Below are 27766 nucleotides of genomic sequence, written 5' to 3'. Positions count from 1 at the left end.
GTACAACCCAGAGAAGCCTGTTCACACTCCCTCCTGGACACGTTAAGTTGCCAAATGAACCATTTGAGGTTTGGCAAGTAGATTTCGTACAGCTTCCCCTGTCTCATGGATAAATATGTTTTAGTCACGATATGTATTTTCTCACTAAACTGAAGCTTTCCTTTATAGAAAAGCTAATGCGTCTGCAGTGGCTAAAGTCCTGCTAGAGAAGGTTATTCCTACTTGGGGAACTCCTCCTGAACTCCACGGTGATCAAGGACCCCATTTCACTGGTCAGGCGCTGAAGTAAGTCTGTGCCATTTGGCCAATTCTACAACATTTTCACTGCGCTTACCATCCTCAATCTTCAGGTTTAGTTGAATGTAGTAATGGCATTATTAAGATTCAATTGGCAAAATTTGTAGAAACTCTTCAAATACCTTAGCCAAAAGCTTTGCCATTTGTCCTTGCAAAGCTCAGCTCTACCCCTGTGGGGACACATAAGCTTTCACCTTTTGAGATAATTATAGGATGCCCCACGCATTTGGCTCCTGCTTCTTTTGATCCACAGTTGGTAAAACAAGACACACTTCAATATTGTAAAAGCTTAATCGTGTCTATTGAAAATAATCATGCTTTCATAAAACAATTTTTTCACAGTGCACTCCAGGGTAATGAAAAACTCAAAATCTATACTCTACAACCTGGAGATTTTGTTTATAAAAAACACCTCAAAAAAGATTCCCTCCAGCCTTGCTAGAAGGGCCCTTACCAGGTACTGTTGAGTAACCCCTGTGCTGCTAATCTCCAGGGAGTAGACTCTTGAATACATATGTCATATCTAAAGAAAGCACCAAACCCTGACTGGAACTGCACACAGTCTAATGACCTGAAACTAAAGCTGTCAAAAATTAAAGCAGGTGACTTCTGAAGGAAACAAAATACCAACATGACTGAATCAGGCCTGTATAACTCTTTTCTATCAATTCTTATTTCATTTTTCTCTTTTCATTAGAAGGAATGTACCCTTGTTTACATTTCCTAAGCTATTGTGAAAGGGGAACTTTTCTGGTTATTGAATCTATCATAAAGAACTTTGATCTAACTAAGATAATAATGGTCTGTGCTATATAATCCACAGGTTTGAGCTACTAGTTTAAATTCATTGTATAGACTAGATCATTCTAATTGTTTTGAATTCTTCGTTACTAAGTTCTGAATCTGTTGCCTGTTAACCCTGGACACAAGCTGTTCCCAGTTTATGTGCTTTCCCTCTGATGTGAGATGATAGCCAGAAGAAGTCCTTCCTGACATCGAGGAACAAAAAGGCTGCTGACGTTGGAAAACCTGACTATTGATCAGCGATGCTTTCAGAGAAAGATCTCGATCAAAAGGAGGAAATGATAAAAATGAACTGGAACTTTAAGCAAACATAATCAGTTGGGAGGGTTTATGGGAGGAGCTAGGGTTTATGGAAGTTCCACCTAATATGTAATCTCGAGAACCCTGCAGGAAGAACACTATGTTTATAATAAAGCTCTGTGGTTCTAACTTCCCCTTACTTTTATAAATACCCGTCCATCTTGGCATGCAGGTCAGAGCATGCACGTGGCTTGCCATATCAGCATGTACTGGGTGCAACCCCTTCTTTTTCCTAATAAGTCTTTTTTGGTGGTGAAACACCTGGTCAATACTATTTTCCAGTTGACACTAATAACAATCCTCATGGCAGCCAGGAAGCTAGGGGGTCCCAAGAGTTTACACGGCTCGTCTGGGTCCCACAAACCCGGCTCCCTGCCTGGAATCCAGTAGGACCCAGTAGGACCCATTGGGTGCAGATCTTCCTCTGGATGGTGTTAAAACGCAGGTCCTGATTCAGAGAGTCTGCCTGTTCAACCAGCCCAGAGGATGTTGGTGGAGTCACGGTCCAGATGGCACTGGGAGCATCGAGGCTCGGTCACCTCCGGTGTTGCCCAGAAGTCTGGAGGAGTGCATGAACCGTCCGTGCAGCTTGCTCTCTCCAGGCCCTGGGCATTTACATTGAGGGAGTCCCCAAATCCTCACCACAACCCTATCAAGTGGGAAACAAGCATAAGAGTCTGTGTCACACCTACGGCCACCCAAGTGTTAACAGTCAGAGCCGGATTTGAACAAACTCCTGCCATTTGGCTCCAAAACTTCACTCCTAACCTCAGGGCTGGCAGGTAAACAGGCACTCTGCCAGGGCACTAGAACCTCTGGGCCACATACTGTTCTTTCTTCTCCTTCACCACCTTTGAGCCAAAAATGGGCTGTGATCCATCAATCAGCAAACACTGCTCATCTCCCCATTTCAGGTGCAGAAATCACCAGAGGCAGCATATGCCCTGACCATGGTCGTTCTCTGAAACTGCAGTCTGCACCCTCTTTCCTGCCCACTTCCCAGAGTGGGGGAAGGAGGGATGTCCACTTACAACAAATAGCACGCAGAGAGTCCCCTGCAGGGGCCCTTCAGAACCTCAGACTGCTGCAGGCTTGGGCCTGTGAAGTATGGTTTGGAGAAGGAAATCCAAGTGATTCTTCTTTTGAAAATCCCTGCTAATTTTTTTTTAATGCAATGTCTCTTCTATATGTGTTTCAAGAGTAGAAGATATCAGCGGTTTTGTTCATTGGTCTCATTTCTCTGCCTCTTCTCCTTGCAAACAATCGCACTTTGGAAACTTTAATAAAGGAAGTGGTTGACTTTGTAGCCGATAGATGTGGAGGTGAAGAGCTTCTGGTCAAAATGATTCAGCAAGAAACCACCACCCCGGCCCAGCTGCAAGGCAGGCAGCCCCCACCCTAGCCCCACGCTCCCCAGCACCGACCCAGTGGCCCACAGCAGGCACTGCCTTCCGCCCAGCTATGCGGCCCGCGAAGGTGCTGCTTGCCTTCTACGGCCTCATCTTGAGCACCACGGAGAGCCCTTCTGCAGGTAAGAGGAGGGTCTCCCCTCTGCTCTGCCGCTCCAAGGTATGGTACCGAGATTGCCCAGCTGAGGCCTGGTATGCCCTGAGCTCCTTCAGGAGGCGGGTTCCTGGCTGCGCTGGCCCCAGTGGACAGCCGGCGCCCCAGTGCTGGTTGCAGCTGCCTTCGCGGGGTTCAGGAATGGGAATCTGAGGGCCACCTGAGGATGAGGGAGGTGACTTCTGTTCCTTGCCTCTCCCAGGATCCAGCGTGGTAGCCTCAGGACCTTCTGCCAAAGACTGACTCCCCATGACCCCTCTGTGGGGACCGATCACAGGGATGCACGTGGTTAGGCGGTTTCTATCTAAAGGCTCATCCTTCCTGCCTGCTGTCCTGTAATTTGGCTCAAGGGACCCTGATGATCAGACACCATCATCCTTCCTGCCAGGCCATGGCTGGGAGGAAGGGGAGGACAGGAGATGTGGCCTTTGCACTGCTGCACAGTTAGGGTAAGTGACTTGCCCAAGTCAAGCAGCCAGTGAACGCCTGGCCCCTGCTCCTCCCTCATCCCTGCCACACACACACACACACACACACACACACACACTGTAGTGGAGCTGAAGGTGCCCTCCCAGCACCAGAATCATAGGCCTTGAATGCTGGTTGAAACATGGAGGGCTGCCACCCCACCTCTTTTGACCAACAAGGAAGCAAGCTGGTGTTGGAGGGCTGAAACAATCTGGTGTCTTCCATTGGAAAAAAAATTTTCAAGATGCAGAGTGAATAGCCCTCACAGGCTCAGACACAGCTTGCAGCAGTTCCCAGGGTCCCTCCCTAGGATTCAGGGACAGTGTGGACCCTCCCTTGCTGCAGGTGGTCTGGGTGTGACAGGTCCTCCCAGCCCTTACTACTGGTAACCGAGGACTTATGTCCACTTGCAGGTAGAAGTGGTGCTTGCCCTCTCAATTGTACTGAGATTTAATTATTCATACTACTGGCAATTATTTCCTAAGTTCTTTCTACTTTCTTCAGCTTCCTCCCCTAACAAAACAGGGACAATAGTATCCGCATTTCGTGAGGAATCCTTAGCTGACTGTTAGTGCCTTTTCACTGATAGGATTGCTGCCCCTCTGCTTGTGTTTCATACTGGACAGAGCCCTCTCCAATTTATTGCCCTGTGCACAGCTATGCCTGCCCCATATGGAGGTAGAGAAGGCCTCTCCCTGTCAAAGCCCTTCTCTTCTGGCCTGGGCAATCCTGTCAGATCTGCTCTCTGCCACCGGTAGAGGGTCCAGAGTCCAAATGCAGATGCTAAGGGCCTTGGGGCACAGAGACCCTTTGAATCTACCAGCTGTGGGACCTAGATCTCCCCTAAGTGTCAGTCTCTTGACCCATGAAATGGGTAAATAACCCATCCCCCTTGGGCCCCTGTGAGGCTTGACTGCGGTCGTGTCGGAGACACTCACTAGGCCTGAGATGCTGGCAGTCAGCAGCCCTAGCCCTGCTCCTGAGTATGTGCAGTGCCGGCCGCCCCCATGCTATATCACCCCAGCCCATCCTACTCCAGCTTCGATCCTTTCTGGTGGTGCTTCTTCATTTGACAGATGATAGCCCCAGTGAGGAGGCCCCTCTGGTGGTGGAGCAGAGGCTGGAATTCAACCCCATACCTGGTCCTACCCACCCCCTGTCCCATAGCTCCCACAGCCTCTCCCTTGCCTCTTGAAAACAGATTCCAGACTCTTCCTGTGGTGGAGGGGTGGGGGGGAATGTTACAGGGACTCTGAGTGCGAGCCCTCTTAGCATCTGGCTTCTCACCACACCCAGAAGCTAACCGGCACCGACCTAAAGGCAGAGGCCCCCAGTATCTTCTGCTGAGCCCTTCAGAACTTAGGGAATTGCTTCATCAGTTTCCTCTGCCCTTTTGTCTTCAGTTGACAATTGAAAAGGTCTTCTTTCTCAATCTGTTAGCTCTTCTGGGAAGCTGCACTTAGCCACCACGTCACACTCACCCCGCCCCAACTTCAAGTGGCAGTGACTCATCTTCTCATATTGAGGCCACCTGGACAGGGCCCTGGGGTCCAGCAGCTATCACTGCTACCTGCAAGTTGACATCAATCCTCGGTTACCAGTAGTAAGGGCTGGGAGCACCTGTCACAGCCAGAGACCACCTGCAGCAGGGGAGGGTCTACGTGGCCCCTGCATCTTGGGGAGGGGCCTTGGGAATTCCTACAGGCTGTGTATGAGTCCATGGGGGCTATTAACCCACTCTCTGCATCTTGAGATTTTTTTTCCACTGGAGGACACCAATTTGCCCTCAGACACCCCACTGTAGCCATATTGAATATTCGATGTAATACTTGATAATAGTGACACAATTGCATGCCATTTATTGACGAGAGCTTTATCTGTTACATCTTGTATATTCTTACCACTACCTTCTGAGGTCGATGCCAATATCACTCCCATTTTATGGATGAGGACATAAAGGGTCAGAGAGGTTAAGCAGCTTGCCCAAAACGACACAGCCAGTGAGAGGCAGAGCTGGGATTCACACTATGGGAATGTTCCAACGGCTTAAGGCCAGGACTAACCAGCATCCTGTTTGTGCCAGAGAACACATGCATCCTAAAACAGATGGGTCTATTCATTACTCAGAGCCCCCAGAACACAGCTTGGGGGGGAGGAGGGGTATGGAATTAATGTCAACCACCCAGACCAACTGAAGTTTGGTGTCATGTGAGAGGAGCAGAGGGGCGCAGGGCTCAAAATGACATCTCCAGATAGGCAGAAAGTGGACACCAGCCTGACAGGCACCACCCACTACTCCAGTCCTTAGGCCCAGCCTACCAGGCTGAGAGCTCTAAGAGCAGGGGGTCTATGGGGGCCACCTCCCCAAAGGTCCCAGCACCCTGCCCACAACAAGGGCTCCATGATACTGGCAGGGAAAGCCCAAGCAGCCACCTAGAGGAAAACACCCCCAGGTGATATAGGGAGGTCACCAGCATGGACTGCCAGTGTTTTGCTCTTGGGGACCCTGAGATTCTCTTCTCAGGGATAGTTTCACACTCTGGGGTTTCCTCCACCTCCTACGCTGCACCTAGAACAAACACTCCTGAAAGAGGAAGATGATTGGGAACCCCAACCTCCCTGAGCACCCCCTTTCCCTCCACATGTAGGACAGCACACAGGATGGAGCAGGACAGGTCCAAGGGTACAGGAGCTCTCTCCAAAGGGTCTGGTCCTCCATAAGGCTTCAGGATGTGGACACGTGGTCAATGTCCCAGGTTCTGGTTCCCCCCTACTGGACATGCATCCAGCGTATACTAAGTTTTTCAGAAAAGTAAATTAAGGGATGTTTATCAAAAACATTTGCTACTGGATTATTTTACTAACTGTTCTTTGTCAGGAAGTCTTTGTCCCACACATCTTATAGGACATTTGCATATACGTTCATGGTAATTTGAGGGCAGATTATAGCCTCTTTAATCTACCTAGAAACAGTTAACTATTGCTGCAACTAATAATCAGGTTATTTACAGTGTCCCCAGGCTGGTGTCGCCTGTTCACCTGCGGATTTGACTGAAACTTAGCTATTTTCCCTAAGAGTCAACGCACACTAGCAGGCCTATAAATGAAGTCTTCCGCTCAGAAAAGACAGGGCAGTGCCCACACGGATGTCCTGCAGAGCCTGGCATGCTGAAAGCAAATCCAGGGGCAGTGTCACAGTTCTGAAGAAGGGGGTATGGACATGCAACAGGAACAGGAACAGGATGTTGGAGCAGGAATCGTGTGTGATTTGTATAGAAAAATTACATTTTTAAGTGAGAAAAATCAAAATGTTTCCTTGAAGCTTTGCTTCCCATTTTGAGCACCAGGGAGAGAAGACCCTTAGACATGTTTGATACATGGAAGATTGTGACTAGAGGGGACTGTACAGAGAGGATGGCCCAGGGATCCACTGGTGCCAGCCAGCACAGCCCCTAGTTGTCCCGGTTCCTGCAGCAAGTCTGAGCTGTTCAGGGCGGGTATGGGGGGCTTGCACCTCAGTGCCCCTGTGGAGGATTCCTACCCACATGTTGAGTCTCAGTGCCAGCTCTCTAGGGCCTGTTGTCTGAGGACATGATCTGCACTTGCCCAGGCAGGAGTCCACACCCTCAGGCAAAAACCTGGCCGGCATCCTGGTGTCCTAAGGGCTAGAACTCGACTGCCCTCCTCCAAGTCCTTCAGCATTTTGCATCTACAAACTGTACTTGTCCCCTGTTATTGTTACAATTGTGAGTCCCGGGGCACGGGGGGGGGGGGTGAAGGGGGAAAAGGGGCACCTCTGTCACAAGCACATCATACCCTGCTCGCACCTAGCCCAGCCCCGAGGTCATTTTTATCTTCCCTCCCTGGCCCTTTGGCTCCTTTAGGGAAGGGACCCTGGTGGGGTGGGCCTTGCTCCTCCCTCAGTTGTACCTCCCTGCACCCCAAAATCTCCTGCCATCTGAGGTTATTTTCAAGACCAGCCAAAGAGCAATTTCTTTCCTACGAGCCGTAAGGGGGTCCTTTGTGGAGTCCTGCTCCAGACCTGGTCTGGCAGACCAGAGATGGGGAGCGAATCCCCCACATTTTCTCTCCTTTCTTGGCACATCACCCTCACTTCCCACCTGACTGTGGATAGGGCTGTGTGAGGCTCAAGTCCCGAGGATCAGGCCCTGGGCCGTCATGTGTTCTCTGTGCTGTCCTGGGAGGCAGTGGGTGGGGGTGGCAGGGGTAAGGGTGGGGCAGGGGGCAAAGGAGCAAGCGAGGGAGTCGCCCCTCATTTGGAGGAACTTCCCTTCTTTCCAATAATGCGTGGCTGTCCCCACCCCAGCGTTGGTCCTTTGCAGAGGAATTTTTTGTTTCTTCTCACCAATCTGCTCCTCCCGTTTGTCCTTTCAGTACACATCACCCAGGCCATCATGGTGCCACCAGTGTGAGTCACAGACTTTCTTGGCCCCACACCTGCCTCCTGCTAAGTACTGTGGGTTTTGCCTCCACACTCAGCTCTCTGTCCTCCTCACCTACGTCATTTCCGCCACTTTCTCACTGGTCCCCTCCCCCCAGCTCCCTTCACTCAGCGCTCTTATGATGTGCAGGTTACAGTCACCCTCCTGGAAGCTGCCCAGCCCAGGTCTGCATGCCTCCTCCCTTCCTGTGCTGTGGACTTCGCAGTCTCAAAGTCATCTTGGCATTGCTGCCAAAAAAATACTTCTCGAATGAGAAAAAGAGAACGTGGTCTTTAGAATTAGTCAAATCTGGGTTTAAACCTGCCTGGCCCTCCTCTGAGGCCTCAGTTTCTTCACCTATAGAGTGGGGATGCAAGCAGTGCCCCTGCAGAGGTGTGAGAAAAAGGAATTGAAGAGCCGGCTTCTCCTGCCCCCCGGCCTTCGGCTCCCCGGCACAAACCCCAAGTCCCCGTGCAGAGGACAACGGTAAGGGGGGGCTGGCCCTCGGGTTGGGGTGCAGGGGCCTCAACACATGCTCAGCACCCGCTTGCTTGTGTGTTTTCTTCCCTGAAGGGGACTCACCTCTTTGGGATGTTTTTCTTCATGATCTGCCCTTCCTTGTTAATTTCCATTGAAACATCCTAAAAATAGGTTTGACTTGTCAACTTTTTGAAAAACTAAAAACGGAGCTTTTGCTGCTTGGAGCCCGTGTCGCCTTAAAGCCTGTACTTCAGGGAACATGTCGGTCAAGAGAAGACCCCAGTGTCTTCGTAACGACTTTCGTGACTTGAGGGAAGTCACTGGGGAACCAGCATCGCAGTCACCTGAGCTCCAGCCACACCTACTTTCACTTCATTGCTTTACTTCTGCTAAAATTCAAGCAAAATTAAATGTAATGCATTTTATTTAAAAACAGTTAACAGTGGTTACCTTAGAGATGTTGAGAATGATTTCTAATATTTTTGTTAAACTCTTGTATATTTTTCAAATTTCCTACCAAAAATAGGTAAGCTTACAATCAGAAAAGGCAATACATGTGATTTTTACAAAGCAATAAATATATCAATCCACAGTGGAGGATGGGAGACCTTGTAATAACTGGAGACTTGATCCTGTCCATTGAAGGGCTTCTTTCATTCTCTGCTGTGTACACTACAGTGATGAGCAGAAACCAAGCTGTTTTTCAAAACAGTTTTTTGTTGAAACTGAAATCCACACCTATCTTCCTATGGTCAGTAAACACAGGTATCCCGGGCAGCCCTGCCCCCAGTGTTAGCATCAGTGTGCACAGGTGCCAGGAGACCTCCCAGCACCGTCTCAATCAGAGCCACGTGGGAAGCCAGGGAAATGGTTTCAGGGCCTGACACAGCCTGATCAACCCAGCTCTTGGCACTCAGGGGACAGAAGCAGTTTTTGTTGCTTCCATCTTCAGACACATCAACTGAAGGCCTCAGGCCAGCTTTTGTGGGATGTCATTTGAGACCTGGATTATTACAAAGGAGAACCTCAGAGGGCGCTTACAGGGGACAAAGCTCTGGGAAAAACTTGGACCAGCAGTTGGTCATTACCTTCTGTTGGGAAAGGCCAGGTCCTTTGAGCTGCTGAAGCATAGGGAGCCCTGCGAGGAATCACGAGCTTAGTCTTGATGTTCTCCCTTTGGAATCAGGGAACCAGCTGGGAAGACACATTGGCCAAGAAGTCCCGGTTGGGCAGCCAGTGTGGGTCCTCCCCAGACAGCAGGATGCCCCCCAGGGTCATAGAACTTACATGGATCCACACCTTCTCTGTCCGTTCCCAGCCTCCTTCCACTGTACCTCCCACAGGGGACAGGAGACCCTGCGGCAGACTACACGAGCCCAGCCAGCCAGACGTCCCATCATCCTAGTTCTCATACCCAGTGGGGGTCTCATGTACACACCATGAAGTTAGGCATCCTGGTTCCAGGTAGGGCTGCATGCAGACCTTACCTGGCAACAGAAATGGCCTCCTCAGACCCTTCACTTCAAGCTAATTAGATTACTGACACCCTGGCAAGGCCTCCTCACGGAGCTGAGCTTCCGTCCCCCTCTTCTCACCCTCTGCTGTGACCAGTGTAACCCAGGCCAGTCCCCTGGGAAACGTCCCAGCATGCTTGACTGACCCCAGCCTGGGGCCATCAGCACAGTCTGTCTCAGAGACCCAGAACCCAGCTGTAAAGCCTTTCCCCTTCCTTCCCCATTCCCCTCCTACAAGGGCTCTGTCCCCTGGGCTCTTAGGCACAGCCTTACTGGCAGGCCATAGTAAGCACAGGGCCACACAGGTCCCCATTCTGCTGGGTGCAAATCCTTGAGCAGTTCAGGTTTCCACTTTTCAGCCTCGTCATCCCATTGGCCCTTTCTAATCCTACCTCTAGTACAAGATAAAAGGTACTTGTCTCAGCTCCTGATGAAAGCATCAGTGTCCACGAGTGGGGGACTCCTTGACCCCAGTGGGAAATCCCAATCCAGCCCCGGGAGTAATGCTTCTATTAAAACTCCTAAGCTCTGTTGAATCCATGCTGCTGTTTTCCTCCCTAAGTTTTGATTTCTTCACAACCCAGGGAACCACCTTGACTCCCCCAAAAGTCTGTTTGCCGTGCCACCATTATCTTCTCTAAGATAATGCAGCAGGAATCTCTAAGCCGGAAGCTTGTCTGATTAGCGCTGCTGCTGCCCACACACCCCAAGTCTCCACTTCCTGTTGCTTGGGCACTTCTGCTACATGCTAAACCTCCCTCCCTCTGCAAGGATGCAACGTCCCTGTCTGCACCGGCCCAGATGGCAGCCACGGCCATGTTCAGTCATAGAGCAACTGACACCAGCCATCCCACTGAGGAGCTGAACATGCCATTTAATTAACAAAATAAAGTTGCTGACTAAGTCAGTGCCAGCCTTGTGGATTATGTCTGGCATGTTAACATTTCATGAAAATCTGGGGGAAAGTCTTAGTAAAGAGAAGCAGTTCACAGACCTAAAAACCCTCTTCGCCATTCTCCCTACCCTCAATTTCTTTAGATTCTTTCCCCAAACTTTTAACTTTTTGTTATTTTGATATACATGTAGTCTATGACCTTTGCAGTAAAATTGACAAATTCATCCATGAGCCACCAACCAGAAAAGGCCATCATTCATTTGTTGCTATAAATAGCCTGTGGGTTTTCGACATTCCTATTAGGTTGTTGCGGTTTAAAAGGTTAAAAATAATTGCCAAAACTGCAATTATGTTTGCACCAACATAATATTTTCTTTATAGTAACATCCAAGGTAACCTGAATTAGTACACACCCACACCTGGCCGCCTGGCCTTTCAGCATCTCTCCCCATGCCCTCCTCACTTTGGCCTTGTGGTCCCGACCCCTGGGACACCTCCGCCTCATGGCCCACAGCAGGCTGTCAGACTCTCCATACCCACAGACAGATCCCTGCACAGCTCCTGCCTTTCCTCACTCACTGCTCTGATATTTTTCTTGCCTGTTTACTTTTATTTATTTTTCTTGCCTGATGGAATGTGAGTTCCAGAAAACATAAGCTTCTGAATCCCCTGCAACTGAAGGATGAGGAGGGCTCACCCCATGGGGAACTGGATACAGGAGTAAAAAGTGAGGCTCTTCTTCAGAGAGGTCTTGGGTCCATCTGAGCTCTGCTACTGTGGGAGCTGGGGGCAGAGGACGTGGAGAACAGAGGAGGGGTATCGGGGTCCCTGGCTCTGTCTGGCTGTCAGAAGCAGGGTGTACGTGATGGTCGGGGAGAAGCCCTTCATGCTGCTTCCCCCATCTTTTATCCAAATATGGGCCTCCTCAGGACAAAAAGCGCATGAAACGGTAAAAGAAATCCTTCCCTCCCTCCCTACAGCAGCTATGTGGAATAAAGCCTTCCAGGCCTGGCCCTGCCATCAGACTTGTACCCAAAGCAGTGCACAAGGAGGCAGCACATGAGGGGTACCAGGTGCTGTGGTGCTGCCTGGCGAGTGGGGGCCCCTGGCAGTGGGGTCTGGAAGCTGGGTGGGTTCTAACAAAAGTCCCTGAGGCAGAGGACAGCAGCAGCGTCCTTACAATTGAGCAGGTAGGACTGGGCTTTGGGCACTTCCTCACGGTCCACTTGTTGGGGACAAGCTGAGAAGTTGGGCCATATGGCACCCTTGAAATCCAGCTGGAGCGACTTCTCCTAACACCCTGAGGCTGCATCCTGTCCAGAGGCTCCGCCACCTTCAGACATGTTCCGGTGTTCTGTAACACACATAATAACCCAGGGAAATAATCCTGGGTTCTGACGGAGGCCGTGTGGGCCGGGACAGGGGACAGGGACTGTATCGTATCCATCATTGTATCACCCACCTCACCTGGTCCTCAGCCTTCAGTAAGGGACAACCATGGGGATACACAAGAAATGCACTGTGGGTAAGGGCTAGACAGGCTGGGGAGGGTGGGCAGGTGAGGGAAGGGCAGATGGGCAAGGAACTGGACAGGCTGGGGCCCACACTGGGAGCAGAGAGAAATGAGCACCGAGGTGTGAGGTGTGACACCTTGGACCGAGGGCTCCACTAATAGCAATGTTCTTTTCTGGTTCTGTGTTTTGCTCTTTCAGATTTTTGTTCCCAGATCTTGAACTCATGTGTAATGCCAGGATTTCCTAAAACAATCAAGACCAATGACCCAGGAGTCCTCAAAGCAGCCAGACACAGCGTTGAAAGGTTCAACAACTGCACGAATGACACCTTCTTGTTCAAGGAATCCCACATCAGCAGAGCCCTGGTCCAGGTAAGGGTTTGGGTTCTGGCAGCCAGTGTCTCAGAGACACTGCTAGGAGGCCAGGTTGCATAGGCTCCTGTCCCACGAGCAGGCCACCCATCTAATGCCCTGACCATCTAGAACACAGACCAAGCCATGTGGGTGACAGCAACAGCTACAGATAGCCCACGAGCAGCCCAAATCAATGTCACCAGAGTTGAGCAAAAAGTCCTGGAGCCATCTCTTACTGAAACCAGCTTCTCCTGGGCAGAGCCACCAGGAGTAGCACCAAAGAGGGCAGGGGCAGAACAGGGACCAGAGGTGGGCAGGCAGAAGGCTGCCAGTGGGGAGAAACTAGAAGCTAGGCCATAGGAAGCAAACTGATGCAGGTGCTGCCGTCTCAGAGGGGCCGACTACACCGCCGACCAGAGATGGCCCCACCAGGATCCCGCCCCTCTCACCCCTCACCACAACGCAGCCCCAAGACACCTCTTGACATTCCCCACCTGGGCCTTATTCTTTCACATCAGAGCTTTGCCCAAGATGTACCTCCTTCCCTACACACAAACCCCACCTCCTCTAACCTTACCCCCATGACACACCCTATGGAGTCGTCACACAGATGGCTCAGTGTTCCCCCTCCTAGAGGGAACCCTACAGGGCAAAGTAGGCCTTGCTCATCTGTGTACTGAGAACAAAAGGTCAGCCTGGGATAAGGGCTGCAGAACAGAGATGAGGCACAAACAAGAGAGAGCTGCCCGGCAGTCATTGCCTTTGCTAAAACCAAGGATATCATATAGCCATTCAAACGCAAATTCATGGATGTGGGAAGCTGACTTTGGACAAAATCCACACACTCCTATAAATGAGTAGTGGTGAGGGAAGGAGGCAAGACGCAGACAGTCTTTATACACTATTAGTGGTTGGTTATCTTTGGGTCACAGGGTTATAGCTGATTTTTATTATCTTTTTTATTCTTTTTGGCAACTGCAAACCTTTTATGAGTAGTGTATTTTTAAGATTAGAAAAGCGTCTTGTAGAAGACAGTCTGGTGTGGGAAAGGCTTTACAGTAGTACCTCATTTTTCGAACATCTCCGTTGACGAACATTTCAGTTTACGAATGCCATAAACCCAGAAGTAAATGCTTCGGTTTTTCGAACACGCCTCGGAAGTTGAACATGTCATATAGCTTCCGCTGAGTGCAAGATCCTGAGGCCTAGCTGTTGGCTGTTTTCGAACATTTCAGAATTTGAACGGTCTCCCGGAACGGATTACGTTCGAAAACCGAGGTGCCACTGTGTAAGGTTTACATGTAAATAGCCAAGTGTCATCACTCCAAGGATAGAATCCCAGGGACCACGTGAGGCTGTGGCCTCCTGCAGGAAAGCTGCAAGTGTGAGATGCCCTGTGCCCAGTGCCCAAGGGCCTTTGAGGGTGGGAATTATACCTCAGTGAAGTTGGGGACTTTATTTCACTTGATATTTTGTGAGGCTATGACTGAAAATTGAGGACTTCTTTCTCCGAGTCCTCTGAGACCACAAATGAAAGGAATGAACCAGGTTGCTGCCATATCCAAGTAGAGGAGGGCTATTCTGAAACTGAAAAAAAAAACAACAAAAAACCCACACCATTGACAGTAATGGTGAGGGAAACTAGCAGACACCCTGCTTGCACTCATCACATGTAAAGGCCACACAGGGCAGGCACCAGTGGGTGGTTAGGGCATGTGTCGAGGGGGGGATAGGACTTCACCTTTAGCCAGGGGCCAGGGGCCAGAGCAGCCCCAGGGCAATCCTAGGGTGCTGCCCTCCTGATGGAAAGTTCTACGCAGGAAGGAGATATCCTAAGACAGGACACAGAGCCTGTATCTCACCCCCCAGGACCAAGAGCTAGGTCCCTGAGTAGGAATGAGAAGATGAGTGAATAAAGGAAGGTTCTGGGGTCCAGCCACAGGCTTCCTTCCCACAGTGGTTCTGGTAAGTTCCACATGCCCTCTCCCCCACTCACTGCTTTTCCAGGGGGCATAGACCAATCCCATCAGGGCATCTTCACCACCTGTCTTCATGCCACCTCCTGCTGGCAGAAGAGCTGCCATCCCTTCTGACATGAACCAAGTAACCCAGGCCTTGCCCTCTGCTCTCTTTAGATAGTGAAAGGCCTGAAATACATGCTTGATGTGGAAATTGGCAGAACTACTTGCAGGAAAATCAATCACCCCAGTCTGGACGACTGTGACTTCCAAACCAACCACACCTTAAAACAGGTAAAACAAAGGGGTCTCACCTTCTAAGGAAAATGCACACACATGCGCGCACACACACACACACACACACACACACACACACACAGTCACAGCCCACAGACAGCAGCACTGGGAACTCTGCAGAGCTTCTGGTGGGTGGCCTCGGTGGGGCAAGTGGCCTCTGTAACAGGCAGCATAATTCTCAAGGTACTCTTCTTTGTTTCAGACTCTCAGTTGCTACTCTGAAGTCTGGGTCATCCCCTGGCTCCAGAGGGTCAAGGTAACCGTTCTCCATTGTCGCTGACTTTGGCCTCTCAACAATACTACAGCTGCTGTCACTTCTGAAATAGTACCTCCCAGAGAGCAGAATGGAAGTGCCCATGGGTTCATTATAGAGCAGCTGGAATGGAAGCTACTAGATTAAATACATTGAATTATCTTCTAAACTCAATTTTACTGATGCTGTGCAGCTGGATTCAGGGTCTGAACGTACGGCACTGCGTCCTCCAATGGGAATGTTTTGGGTTGCCAGCCTCGAGGGAGCCCCTCCCACCCAGTGACCCAGTGGTCCCCGCCCGATTATCCCATGGTCCCAGAGATCCATCCTTTTGTCTGAATAGTTACAGCACTGAGCAGAGGGACTAAGTCTACTATTGAGCATCTTCACCTTTTGTGGTTGAATGAACATGAATAAAGAATTGACCTCAAAGTAATGGGTGTTGCTTTACCTGTTAAAGGGAGTCAGGAAGGCGAGGGGAGCATTGTGAGGGGTCCCTCTCACTGAGTGGTCTGACCAGTCTAGGTTACCTCCATAAAGCACCCGATGCTTTTCCAGCCATTAGCTGCTGGCTCCAACATACCAAAGCAACCAGAAACAGGCCAGCCTCTCTCCACATCATGAACTGGCAGGGGAGGTGACACCCCACAGAGGATGCTCACCCTCCAGCTGTGCTTTCTTCTGATTGTGGGCTGTCCCCCTAAGTCTCTCTATTGCCTCTGACGCTCAGCATACGCACAGCTGTGCTCAGACAGGTGAGGTGGGATGGACTGCTGGGACCACACCCCACAGCCCCACCCAGGAGAGGGAGCACCCCCCACAAACCTACCCAGGAGAGGGAAGACAAGATCAGGGGTGGGTATGCTGCACTGGGGGCACAAGGGAAAGAGGAGAGTGCTGTGGTCTGGAAGGCCTGGGGGCCTTGAGAAGACAGGCCTTGACTTGCACTGGAAGCAGTGTAAGGCTGGGACACAGAGCAGAGGCCAAGGAGTTGCCAAAAGTCGGCGAATCCTGAGGCTTCACTTAGAGATGATCCCCAGACATCCTGCGCAGTAAGCCTTATGAAAATGCAGCGGCCCCTCACTGAACTTCTTCCTCTCCAGGCCCTCTTCAAACTATGGATTAATACAAAATATGTTGCTGCCTTTAAAAAATATGGACTTGATAATTCATAGGAGACAAAATCTGCATTAAGTGTGGCAATTTAGTGTGCTGTCATAAACTTGATCAATGTGAATGACCAAAATGAAGCTTCTTTCAGTGATGAGAGTAACTATAATTCCAAGTCCTCATTTTTTTTTTTTCCTGCCTTGATTCACCTCCTTCTGGTCATTTAATTAGGGACAGTGGTGGCAACTATGCCATAAGACATTTAATCCTATGATTGCGAAGGCCCCTGAAGGCAATCCTTTCATAAAGATAAAGAAGCTCACCCAGTGCTGTTCACCCCATACATTAACAAGATGGCAAGAACATCAACACCAGGAGTGTGAGCCAGATGGGCCTGCGGACACAGCTCAAGGGGGCCTTTGTGATCTATGTAAGATGATGCAGCCAATGAAAGGACCCCAAACTCTGAGCTCCCAGTCCTCATTTACATTTAAATGCGGAACAGAGCACATCTAGGCCAGGCCTGTCCTGAAAATGACTTAGGCCTCCAGATGCCACCCCTCACCGACCTTACATACAGCATCAGAACTGAGAATGCACAGGCAACTCTAGGGAACAGTGGCTTCACAGCCCCTGTGGAATCCACGTTTGAACTCCCTGCCATTTGCCCAGCCAGGAGGCCTTGACTAACCTTGCCTCCCAGGAGGGAGGAAGCCTCAAATCCCAACCTCAAAACTCTCAGATTTAAACACTAACCTATACCCACAATTTTCAAAACATCATTTGGGACAAGGTATTCATCCCCTCCTATAAAGTAAACAAAGAGAAGTCTTAGAATGAATGCAAACCAGCCACCACAGAAGCCAGCTGGCTGTGTGTCCCCAACCTCAGGCTTCTGTAAACCTTTCCTCCATAGGGGCCTCAGGCCCTGAATTCCAGGTGGGAGTTTTACTTTATAATGTACGCATCTTCTATTACCCCGAATCCCAAACTGTTTTATATATTATACCTCACAGAAGTACATGCTTATCTTTAAATAACTCTTACACCTGCCATGATGACACCAGAAGCAAAGGGACTGGGTAGCAAGACAGTGTGAGGCTACCTTGATTTTTGGAAGCCAGCAGCTGGCACATCTTTGACCACTGCAGTCTCGCATCTACCAACCAAAACACTGTAAACATGTTGCTCTAACTGCCTGGAGAGTAGGCCCTGCAGACACTGTGAGCACTTGACTGTGCCAGATCCATTCGCTTTTTTCATAACTCTCACCGCTGTAAGAGATTGTTCTCTCCAGACTCATACTGAAGCCCTACCTGAGAAGGAACTGCCAGAGAGCCCTGAGATGGATTCAGACAGATAGAGATGGTGTACCTTACCACAGCCGCTCGATGTCAACCAGTGATAACCTGAAGTCCTATATTGCCACCCAATTCTATGTTTTTGAAAACTCATCAGCTTTACTGTGACTCAGAAGGAAGCCGTACCATCATCTAACGTTACTGTGACTGAGAAAATATAAAGTCTAGCACCCATGATTCTAAGACATACCAGCACTATGACCAAAAAGAAAACTTTCTCAAACTTGAACAAACCACTCCAACGATCAAAATTCTAACAGAACAGATGCCCCTGTCCTGAATGTTACAGAGCTTTCCCCCGGCAACACCCCTCTACATCTCACCAGCTGCACAGACTCAGGGATTCGGCTACACTGCCCCTGCTCCAGATGTCCACCCAGCCTCGCTCCTCTTGAGGCAGCTGATGGGCCCAGGCTGTGATGAATGCTCAACCACTGCCCACGGGGACCACCTGTGAAGCTTTAAACCACACTGATGCCCAGGCTGCCCCACAGACCTGGGCACCCAAAAGAACTCTGACGTGCAGATTTGAGCCTCAGGCTGGGTGGTGGCCACCACAGAGCTTGCAATACCGTCATACCTCCTCCGTGTCTCCCAGCTTCCCCAGCGGATTCCACAGTCAAGCACAGATCCTGGCTCAGCTGTATGCTGGCTGTGACTCTGGGCAACTCATTTCTCCACCAGCCTCCGTTCCTATCTGCAAACAAGGCCATTATCTCTTTGCATCATTAAAAGGTCAGAGTACATGAAAAAACTGTAGACCACCACAGTTTTTCAAAACTGTAGACCACTCTGCAAGTATATGTTGATAAAAATCTCAAAAGCGACCTCTGTCCTATAAAAGGTAATAACTGAATTCTAACAGAGTTTTATAATAGATAATAAAGAAGGACAGAGTGAATGAACCATTTGATTTATTTTAAAACCATGATAGCAATTCACATTAGAACAAATCTGTTTTGTTTACAACAAAAGCACATCATATTTAAACCTAATAAGGCTGTATTTTGCACCTCACCACAGCAAATTACCAAATAAAAAACAGGAAATGACACTTTGGGACAGAAAACCAACATCTGAGTCAAATCAAGGCTCCATTGCTGAAAACTATGAAAAGCAATTTATCAGCTTCTTTGTAACGGTAAAAATTAAGCACTAAAAGCAAAACCCTCTGTTCTCAATCAAGAAGTTGACTTATTCAAGCATAGCACATTTAAATTAGTTTTTGTGGCGGAATGATTGGGTTTTACCCTATTATTCTTGTATGGGTAGCATCAACTAGACTGAAGCCAGTCTTTGACTCCGTCCTACTGTTGCTGCACATCAAGCCAGCCTGAGGAGAGTGACACAAGATGAGCTGACCATTCCCAACTTCCTTCCCCTAAAACGAGGCCAGACCAGAGCATGGGGTTGGGGGCCTACAGTTGGGAAAAGCAGCGAAGGGACTGAATGCCAGCCAATGAGACAAGACCCAAAGGTTCAGATTGTACCCCAGCTCTCAATCCTCTTTGAATTTTAGTATCATTACCTATTTAAAATATTGTCTTTGTCAAGTTCTTAAAAACTATCCCAGAGGCAGAAACTGTTCACCTAGGACAGAAAAAGAACCGATATTAACCCCATTTTGTAGGTTGGAAAGCAGGAGAGCAGTGTGTTATCAACTTGCCCAAGAATGAATCACCACAGGGAGGCACGAGGGCACGCAATGCCCTGAGGCCAGCCGATGCCTGGTGAGAGGTCTTGAGAAAAGTGGATGGGCTGCTTGTCCCTAAAACAAGATCCTAGCCAAAACAATTCTCATAGCAACACTAGATGGAATCAAATTCCAGTCACTGTTAAAATCATTATATTTAAAGTAAAGAAGAAACTCCTCGGCCACATGATCAAAAAAAGTTAATCAGCATAAAAGTTCATTTAATTATCATTATTACATGGATCTCCCTGACAACATTATGACCAGTGTATAGACATACAGCAATTTTGGACTTGTGGCACTTGAGCAAATATGACATTAACACGTGCACTATTCACCTCTGTGAGTCTAGAGGCGAGAAACAAAGGTGTGTAAACAGGACTGCCCTAAATTCACCCAGTTGCTGGGTCATTCAATTTGTGTGGTAGGTTGTTCACAGAGAGAAACCCAGTGAGTCCTCTCTGAATTGTTGGAATCCACATGCTTTTCCTATGCACTTCCTCAGGTCCTTGCCTTTACATGGTTGACAAAATTCAGGAGCCTTAAAAAGCCCCTGGTACAAGCTGGAGTAGGATGGAGGGTAGGAGCGATGGGAGGTAAAGACAGAGACAAAGGGCCTGCACAGCTCTGGAGAATGCAGTGCTAATACGTGTGCTTGCACAGCTGCACCTGCTGGCATCTGGACACTTCTGCACTGCGCAATCCTTGCCCTTCCTGTGCCCCGCCCAAGACAGGCATTACCGTGTTTTATAATAAAGACACTGAGGCTGGCAGGACAGAGCCAGTAGCTAAAACAAGATCCCTGGACAGGGATCTACTGCTCTATCCACCAAACCCTGAGGCCTGCTGAACGTATATGATGTCACCTAAGTCCCAGAAAATTACTGTACTTAGAATTTTTTAAGAGAAAATGGCCTTACATGGACTTATCTTCCCAATGGCAGATGTTAAGATGGTTCCCTCTAAATGCAAAGTCAAACCCCAGTGAGGGCTGTCCCACACGGGCCTGCATGCCTGCAGGGTCATACCACATTTCCAAGGGTCAGCAGTGCAGGTGAGAAGGGCTGTGTCCATGGCACCTCCCAGACCAGGTATGGTGCTCAAGCGTGGCAACTCCTGGTACAGGCATGATTAGGGCTGCGACTGGGGCCGCTAAACAGACTGAAGGCTGAGTCTACAGAGGAAGGGGGCCCTGAAGGAGCCCAAGTAGAGATGCCCGTCGTGCTCATGCACTTCGCTGATGTAGGTGACCACCTGCCCATTGGGATCGTGCAGGCTTCTCCGGAAGGCCCCACTGTCGCTGAGTTCTAGGACGAGGCTATATCGTGGCATAAACTTCATCACTGTCTCCTGACTAAACAGCTGGAAGGGAAGCACAGTGAGAAAAAAATTTACCATTTGACTAAGCGAATGATGTGAGCAGATCCGACCTGTTAAAAGCAAGACAACAGGTCCACAATGCAGTCACTGATGGTAAGCCCCACATCACCAAACCACGCTTTAACTCAGTTACAGTTTCGGCTCTTCCAGAAATGGAATCTGAAGCCAGTCAATCAGGAATTGCCTGATCAGCACTAGTTAGCCCATGTGCCTCACAGACCCTGCTGTTCCCTAAAGGAAAGTGACCTTGCAATAATCAAACTTTCTGTCTAGTAGGACCTTCCTTGTTCCCACTCCTTTCTGCCTGTAAAAGTCTCGTTTTAGTGAACACACAATGTGATATATATAGATGATGTATTAAAGAATTGTACACCTGAAATCTATGTAACTTTCTAACAATTGTCACCCCAATAAACTTTAATTAAAAAAAAAAAAACCCTGAAAACAAGAAAGGAACAAGACAAACAAATGAAGAAACAAAAACTCATAGACACAGACAATAGTTTAGTGGTTATGGGGTGGGGGTTGGGGAAGGAGGGTGGTAGGTGTGGGTAAAATGGATCAAATACATGGTGATGGAAGGAGAACTGACTCTGGGTGGTGAACACACAATGTGATATATATGTGATGATGTAATACAGAATTGTACACCTGAAATCTATGTAACTTTACTAACAATTGTCACCCCAATAAACTTTAATTTAAAAAAAAAAAGTTATTTTGTATAGCTACTTGGATCTCCTTTCTATTCGTTAGACTGGAAGTTGCTCAGTTCATGAATCAATGAATAAAGCCAATAAGCTCTTTAAAATTTACTCAGTTGAATATTACTTTTTAATAGACCCCACAACCCCTCACCATCTAGTAAGGGCCCGGCTCCACCAGCGACAGGGCAGAGCCAGGTTAAACCAGCTCCCCACTCCTAGCACAGGGCCTGTCCCACAGCAGGTCTCCCTGGCTCCTGCCCCCACCCCCTGTGCAGGTCAGGCCAAGGAGCTTCCTGTCACTTACATGGAAAGAGGCAAGGCTAACCCAGCACAAGGACTGCGGCTGTCCAACAGCCCTCATGCAATGTCCATCACACCTGCAATGCAGGTACTTCTCTGAACACAGAGAAGCACAAATCACATCTGAGAAAGACACAACATCAGGCGAAGGCCTAGAGCAATGTCAACCCCAGAATGCCAGATTAAAACCAGCATAACCTAACCAGAACAAACGCCAAGTCTTCTGACAAGGTTTAAGATTTCTCAAATGTGCAAGGTACAAATGATGGAGATCTAAGAGTGGTTCATGTTAAAGAAAAAATCTAGGGGCCGGCCCAGTGGCTCAGGCGGTTAGAACTCCGTGCTCCTAACTCCGATGGCTGCCGGTTCGATTCCCACATGGGCCAGTAGGCTCTCAACCACAAGGTTGCCAGTTCAATTCCACGAGTCCCGCAAGGGATGGTGGGCAGCGCCCCCTGCAACTAAAGATTGAACACGGCACCTTGAGCTGGGCTGTCGCTGAGCTCCCGGATGGCTCAGTTGGTTGGAGCGCGTCCTCTCAACCACAAGGTTGCCGGTTTGACTCCCGCAACGGATGGTGGGCTGCGTCCCCTGCAACTAGCAACGGCAACTGGACCTGGAGCTGAGCTGCGCCCTCCACAACTAAGACTGAAAGGACAACTTGAAGCTGAACTAAAATTGAAAGGACAACAACTTGACTTGGGGGAAAAAAAAAAAGTCCTTGAAGTACACACTGTTCCCTAATAAAGTCCTGTTCTCCTTCCCCAATAAAAAGAAAAAAGAAAATATCCTGGGCAGTTTAAATGAACATGTCTCTGCCCTGAGACTCAACGACTCTCAGCTCTCCTTGCAGCCAACGTAGATAAAGATCAGATACCCCCATGCTATCAGGCAGCCTCTAGGAGCTTAGCCCCTGGCTCAGCCAGGCCAAGAGGCACATGGGTCTATTGAAGGGTTTTAAGCAAAAAAAGAAAAAAAGAAAGAAAAAAAAAAAACAGATGGTGAGATATACAATTTCTGGCAGAGCAGAAGGACACCAGGTAGGAAATGATGACAAAGGACACCACTGTATAAGACCAATGAATAAAAATGAGTAGGCAGATATCTACCTTCTAATATAAGGGAAATAGCCACGCAGCTACAAACGTCCAGTGAATAATGTCTCTGAGTCACTGGCAATGTTCAAGCAGACATATAAGTTGACTGTGTTCTGGAAGGTTCTATAGCGACTGATCAAAACTGCATTATAACTCAAAATATTCCATAAGGCACCTCCCTTCAGCCATAGGTCCTCCCCTCTCTGCTCTCTCCATCTTATCCCTAAGAGATATTTCATCCCCTCTTATTACTTTAGTCACTTTCCCAGAGAGCTCTCAAATCTCTTATCTCTATTTCCGATGCCCAAAGCTAAATTCCTCACTACCCTGGACCCAGCTCCATCTGGACTTTCTAACAACTTTTCAAACTGAACCGACTCCTCAGCTCAGGAGACAGGGCCCCTGACACTAGCTGTTGACACCAGGAATTCAGCCCTCACACTTAATGTCTCTCTCTCCAACCCTATGCGCCTGGCACTGTGAGGTCTCCTCATCTGCTGTGCATGTAACAGCCCCACCCTGGTATTTGCCCACCACCTCTCCTGGCCATTCCAAACACCTCCACACAGGCTCCACAAGCCGGTGGAGCCCTGCTATAGGCTATTCTCTACATAGCAGTTGCAATTACCTTTTAAAAACATTCTTTGTAGTACATCGCTTGCTTCCCAAACAATTCAGTCAAGAAGTGGCTTGTGGGGCCGAGCAGGGCATATGTGTGCAGAGTGGGGAAACTCAGTGGCCCAGACCAGGGAGTCAGTCTCAGCAGGGTGAGGGAGAGGCCATAGTGTGGGACAAGAGGGACACTGGCACAAAGTATGGTGTCAGAGCTCAAGCAGACTGAGACGGTGTCCCTGAAGTGGGGTGGCCTGGTACAGGTTGTCAGAGCCCAGACAGGATGAGAAGGGTGTTTCCCTGGGGGACAGCTTGTGCAGGTATCAGAGCCCTTGAGAGGAAAGGCTGGCCCCTGCACACAGTCGAGAGGAGGCAGAAGGCCCAGGGTGAGTGCCAGAGCCCTAGAAGGGCTCATGTGATAGAGGATAATGGCTACAGACAGGTGACATTTGGGGAATCTGATCAAATAGGTATGAAGGATAATGGAACCCAGCTTTCTCGATATTAGAGAAGGGAAGTGCAAATACGGAAAGGGAGAAAACTAGAATAAATCCTGTGGTATTGGACTAGAAGTAGACCTACCAGCATTACTTATGGTTTTCAATTTAAATAAACAGATGATAAATAAACACAGGTGTCAACATGTGTATGTACATTGTATGTATGCACGTATGTATGCCTACACATGCATACATTCCGCACTTTGTCCACTGAGGGGGGCCTAGGAGCAGAGACACCCCAAAAGCAATATGCACACTTAGCACCAAATCTCCTCTAGAAGGCGCTGGGGCTCCCTGGGGAAATGGTTGATTCCAGAGCTGAGGCAGGGAAAGTACAAGACGAGCCTGACCAAGGTGGTGTCAGGAAGCGAGGAACCGCTCCAAGGACGACAGGGACATGCCCGAAGGTCAAGGAGCCAGCCACACTAAAGGGGCTCTCACTGGCCACAGCTGGACAATTTGAGCATCAAAATAATGATGGTAACAGATTAAATAGGCAACCATGAGATCACACTGATATTTACTTAGTTATAAAATACTTCCCCACAAAATACTCATGAATTCCAAATGGACAGAGTGGCTTCACAGTGGAGAAGTCTAACATTCGCCGCTTGATCAGGTGATGAACACCGCAGCAGCGTGGGACACGGTGACGTCACGGCCCCTCCTGACGGGACATACGGAGAACCCAGCTTCACTTCCGGGATCTCCCTGCCAGAGAAGCATATCTTGAATCTAACCATGAGAAACACCTGACAACCTAAATGGAGGGGAGTCCTGCAACATAACTGACCTGTAATCCTCCAATAGGTCAAGACTGAGAAGCTGTTCCAGACTGAAGGAGAACAGAGACAGGACAACTAGAGGCCACTCCCGATCCTGGGCGGAATCCTCTTTTATAAAAGACATTACTGGGGCAACAAGTGCAGCCTGAATAGGGTGTATGGGATGGACAGTCGCATGTATCCATGTGAATTTCCTGTTTGGACAGGTAGTCATGAAGGAGAATGACCTTGTTATAGAAAACACACTAAAGTATCTGAGGATCATGGGGCCTCAGGTCAGCCACTTCCTTGCAGATAGTTCAGGAAAAAGCTCTTTCTACCCTTCTTGCCATTTAATAAAATCTAAACTCCTATAAGGCCTATGGTCCTTGCCCACCTTTCCCACCTGCTCTCCATCTGCCACGTGCCAGGTCACACACTGATGCTGAGCTCGCTCCTGCCCCAGTCACCCCACCCAGGTTCTCCATCACCCAGAACACATCCTGCCATTCCAGCTTGGTCTCATACTTACAGTCTCAATTCTATAATCACTTATTCATTCAACAATAACTTCTGAGGACCTACTGTGTACTAGCTACTGTTCTTAGTGCTGCAGATAAACTAAACAGAAAAAAATACCTACTCTGATGGAGCACATACTCTATCGGGAGAGAGTGAGAGACAAACACCCACCACCAACAGATTACATCCTTGCTGTAGAAAAACCAACACGTATAGAAATTGAATACTTACTATACCTGGCTAAAGCATTATGTGCATATTCTCATTACATTTTTTCAGCACCTAATAAAATACTATTATTCTTCTTCCCACCTGACAGATGGAGAAATTTAGGCAGAGAGACCAGGTCATCTGCCCAGGGCCTCACAGTTGGTCTGGCCTTTTTCAAAACCCGTCTCCTTGCCCACCCTACCATTCTGCCTCCTAGTTTCCAATGGGAACAGATGCTGGCTCTGGAGCCAACAAGACAAAGAGGAGGGATGTGCCATTTCTGAGCAGATCAGAACTTTCCATAGAGACCCGCTGAACAATCCTGAAGGCCACAGGCCAGCCTAAATAAGCCGAAGCATGCAGCCTCGCACCGGGGCCCAGACACGAGGCCTGGCACTGCATGGACTCGGTAATTACTACCTGGTACCTTCCAAGACTTTAAGTTATAAATATTTTAATATCTATTCAAATAGTCAATATCAATTTCAAATATCTATTCAGCCTGTAAAATGAAGCGTTTTGGAAAATAAGATTTCTGTATGACGGAGTGCCTATTTATCCCCAGTGTAAAACACGCTGAGTGTATTCGGGGCATTTCAAGTCACTGGCAAAAGGGTAGGATGATGAACGGTTAGAGGCTGTGTTTAAGGGTCTGTGGCCATTGATGAGGGCGGAGGATTTTTTTTAATGGAAAAGAATCTGGTGTGCTAAGATGTCAAAGGGCAGAAGCCTGTGGAGACAGATGACTGACAGGAGGTTCTGACAGGGCAGAAGGAAGCAGGGTGGAATCGGGGGCCCAAGGTGAGTGGGTTTATATGTGTGGAAGACACACCTGATAATCATCTGAAGAGAAGCAGTGTCATCTGGGGCAGGGAAGGAGGGCCAGATCACAGGATCTGGAGGAGAGGGAAGAAGGTCTGAAAAAGCCATCACAGAGTGGGAAGACTGAGGTTAACAGGCAGAGTGAAGGCCCCGAAAGGTCATGATGCTGTGATGATAAAACCACCCAGACCAGGAAACCAGAAGAAAAAATCAAAGGGTCTAAAAGTTTAAGTTTACATGTCAGGGTGAAGAATAAAAAGTGTTTTAAAGTCACTAAAAGTATTACATTATTAGCAGAAGTACAATTACTAGAGCTATAAAGGTCAAAAAATTTCATAATTAGACACATCTTCATTTTAGTGTTTGGAATTAATAGTTTTCAGTTACCTTAAAAATCATTCTTTTAATATAAGGTCTCTCAGATAAGAAATCCAACATTGAAAACCCAGGGTTGGAGCGAATTGCTGCCATGCCAACCCAGTAACCCCCGGAGCTGCTGGGCCGGATGTTGTCTGGGAATCCAGGCAGGTTCTCCACAAACAGGTCGGCCCCTCCCTTCATCAGGCCAGACACGTAGAATCTGAAAAATTCACCCAAGCAGGCGTGAGCAGCAGCCCCCCAATTTAAGAAAAAATTTTAGACAAGCACCAAATTGGTCTTGGTTCCATAAGTTTATGGAAACAATTATAAACATGTCCATCATGAACAAAGAATCAGCCGCTGAAAGAGGCACTCATGAGCCCTGGGCTCAACTAGACATAGTTTGGAGGGGTGGGGCAGGCCAAGACCCACCGCTAGTGAAAGGGACCAGGGATGCACAGCCAGCATTAAATTAAGACTCTTGCAGACTGTGACACTCAGATAGGCTGAGAAATGGGAGAAAGAAAAGGCATCCTTGAGTTTGACTTTTATTGTTATTACATAAAGGAGAAGGTGCCTTGCTACGCCTCAGATTCTGTCAAAAGATACTTCCACGCCCATCCCAGGAATGATGAGCTCTGATGAACAGTGACAGCACAGTAGATACCACACGCACCTTCTTATCCTAGCCATGGTTGTCTCTGCCACCAGGACGAAGTCCTCTGCAGGAGAAAGCTGCACTCCATTAGGGAACCGCAACTGGTCCAGTAAAACCTTCACTTCCTTGGTCTCGGTATCATACTCTAGTAGGCTGTCAGTGCCAACAGCAAAGGGTCACACAGAGAGAATCCACGACCCCCCCTGCTGGCTTGGAGCCTTGCTCCCCTCTGGACAGGGACCTACAGAAGGGAAGTCAGCCTCACACCGGAGTGACAAAGCCCCTGGTGGCCTTCTGCTTAGACCTGGTTCCAGGCTGGCTCCTGAGGGGCCTTCCCCATCCAGGGCAGCCCTAGTCATCCTCTTCCAGACAACACCCAGTCAGTTCTCTCACTGACCTGGGGGCCACCATGGATCCAGCCTCACAGAAGTTCATGGATCCAGCCTCACAGAAGTTCCCCTTTAGAGGGATGACCTGAAACCCAGGCCTGCCTGTAGGTCTCTCCCAGACTGCCTAGACCACATCCTTATAT

The 27766-nt window shown here is 48.8% G+C and overlaps 2 protein-coding genes across 3 annotated transcripts in view; one reads left to right on the top strand and one right to left on the bottom strand.

The window, feature by feature from the left end:
* Positions 1 to 2504: 2504 nt before the first annotated feature.
* Positions 2505 to 19350, top strand: CST7 (cystatin F). Its single transcript, XM_033094527.1, has 4 exons — positions 2505 to 2932; positions 12476 to 12648; positions 14766 to 14882; positions 15088 to 19350. Exons 1-4 carry the CDS (start codon positions 2863 to 2865, stop codon positions 15163 to 15165), a joined length of 438 nt encoding a protein of 145 aa, XP_032950418.1. The 5' UTR covers positions 2505 to 2862; the 3' UTR covers positions 15166 to 19350.
* A 152-nt stretch (positions 19351 to 19502) lies between these two features.
* The window catches only part of APMAP (adipocyte plasma membrane associated protein), a 39118-nt gene continuing 30854 nt past the window's right edge, over positions 19503 to 27766 (bottom strand). For both annotated transcript variants that reach the window (XM_033094525.1, XM_033094526.1), the window contains exons 7-9: positions 27253 to 27387; positions 26604 to 26796; positions 19503 to 20664 (exon numbers count right to left, since the gene is read on the bottom strand). In XM_033094525.1, coding sequence (XP_032950416.1) covers positions 20455 to 20664; positions 26604 to 26796; positions 27253 to 27387 — 538 coding nt within the window. In that variant the 3' untranslated portion in view covers positions 19503 to 20454. The remainder of the gene's footprint in view (positions 20665 to 26603; positions 26797 to 27252; positions 27388 to 27766) is intronic.

The sequence above is a fragment of the Rhinolophus ferrumequinum genome, chromosome 23 (assembly GCF_004115265.2).
Source record: "Rhinolophus ferrumequinum isolate MPI-CBG mRhiFer1 chromosome 23, mRhiFer1_v1.p, whole genome shotgun sequence".
NCBI lineage: Eukaryota > Metazoa > Chordata > Mammalia > Chiroptera > Rhinolophidae > Rhinolophus > Rhinolophus ferrumequinum.
The sequence above is the reverse complement of the archived record's forward strand: the minus strand, read 5'-3'. Positions and strand labels throughout refer to the sequence as shown.

What these genes read in the sequence shown, in the direction of transcription:
- CST7 (XM_033094527.1), top strand. Translation starts at nt 2,863, where the DNA reads ATGCGGCCCGCGAAGGTGCTGCTTGCCTTCTACGGCCTCATCTTGAGC. An exon ending in CACGGAGAGCCCTTCTGCAG is followed by an intron (nt 2,933 to 12,475) that starts GTAAGAGGAGGG and finishes TTGCTCTTTCAG; the next exon opens with ATTTTTGTTCCCAGATCTTG. An exon ending in TCAGCAGAGCCCTGGTCCAG is followed by an intron (nt 12,649 to 14,765) that starts GTAAGGGTTTGG and finishes TGCTCTCTTTAG; the next exon opens with ATAGTGAAAGGCCTGAAATA.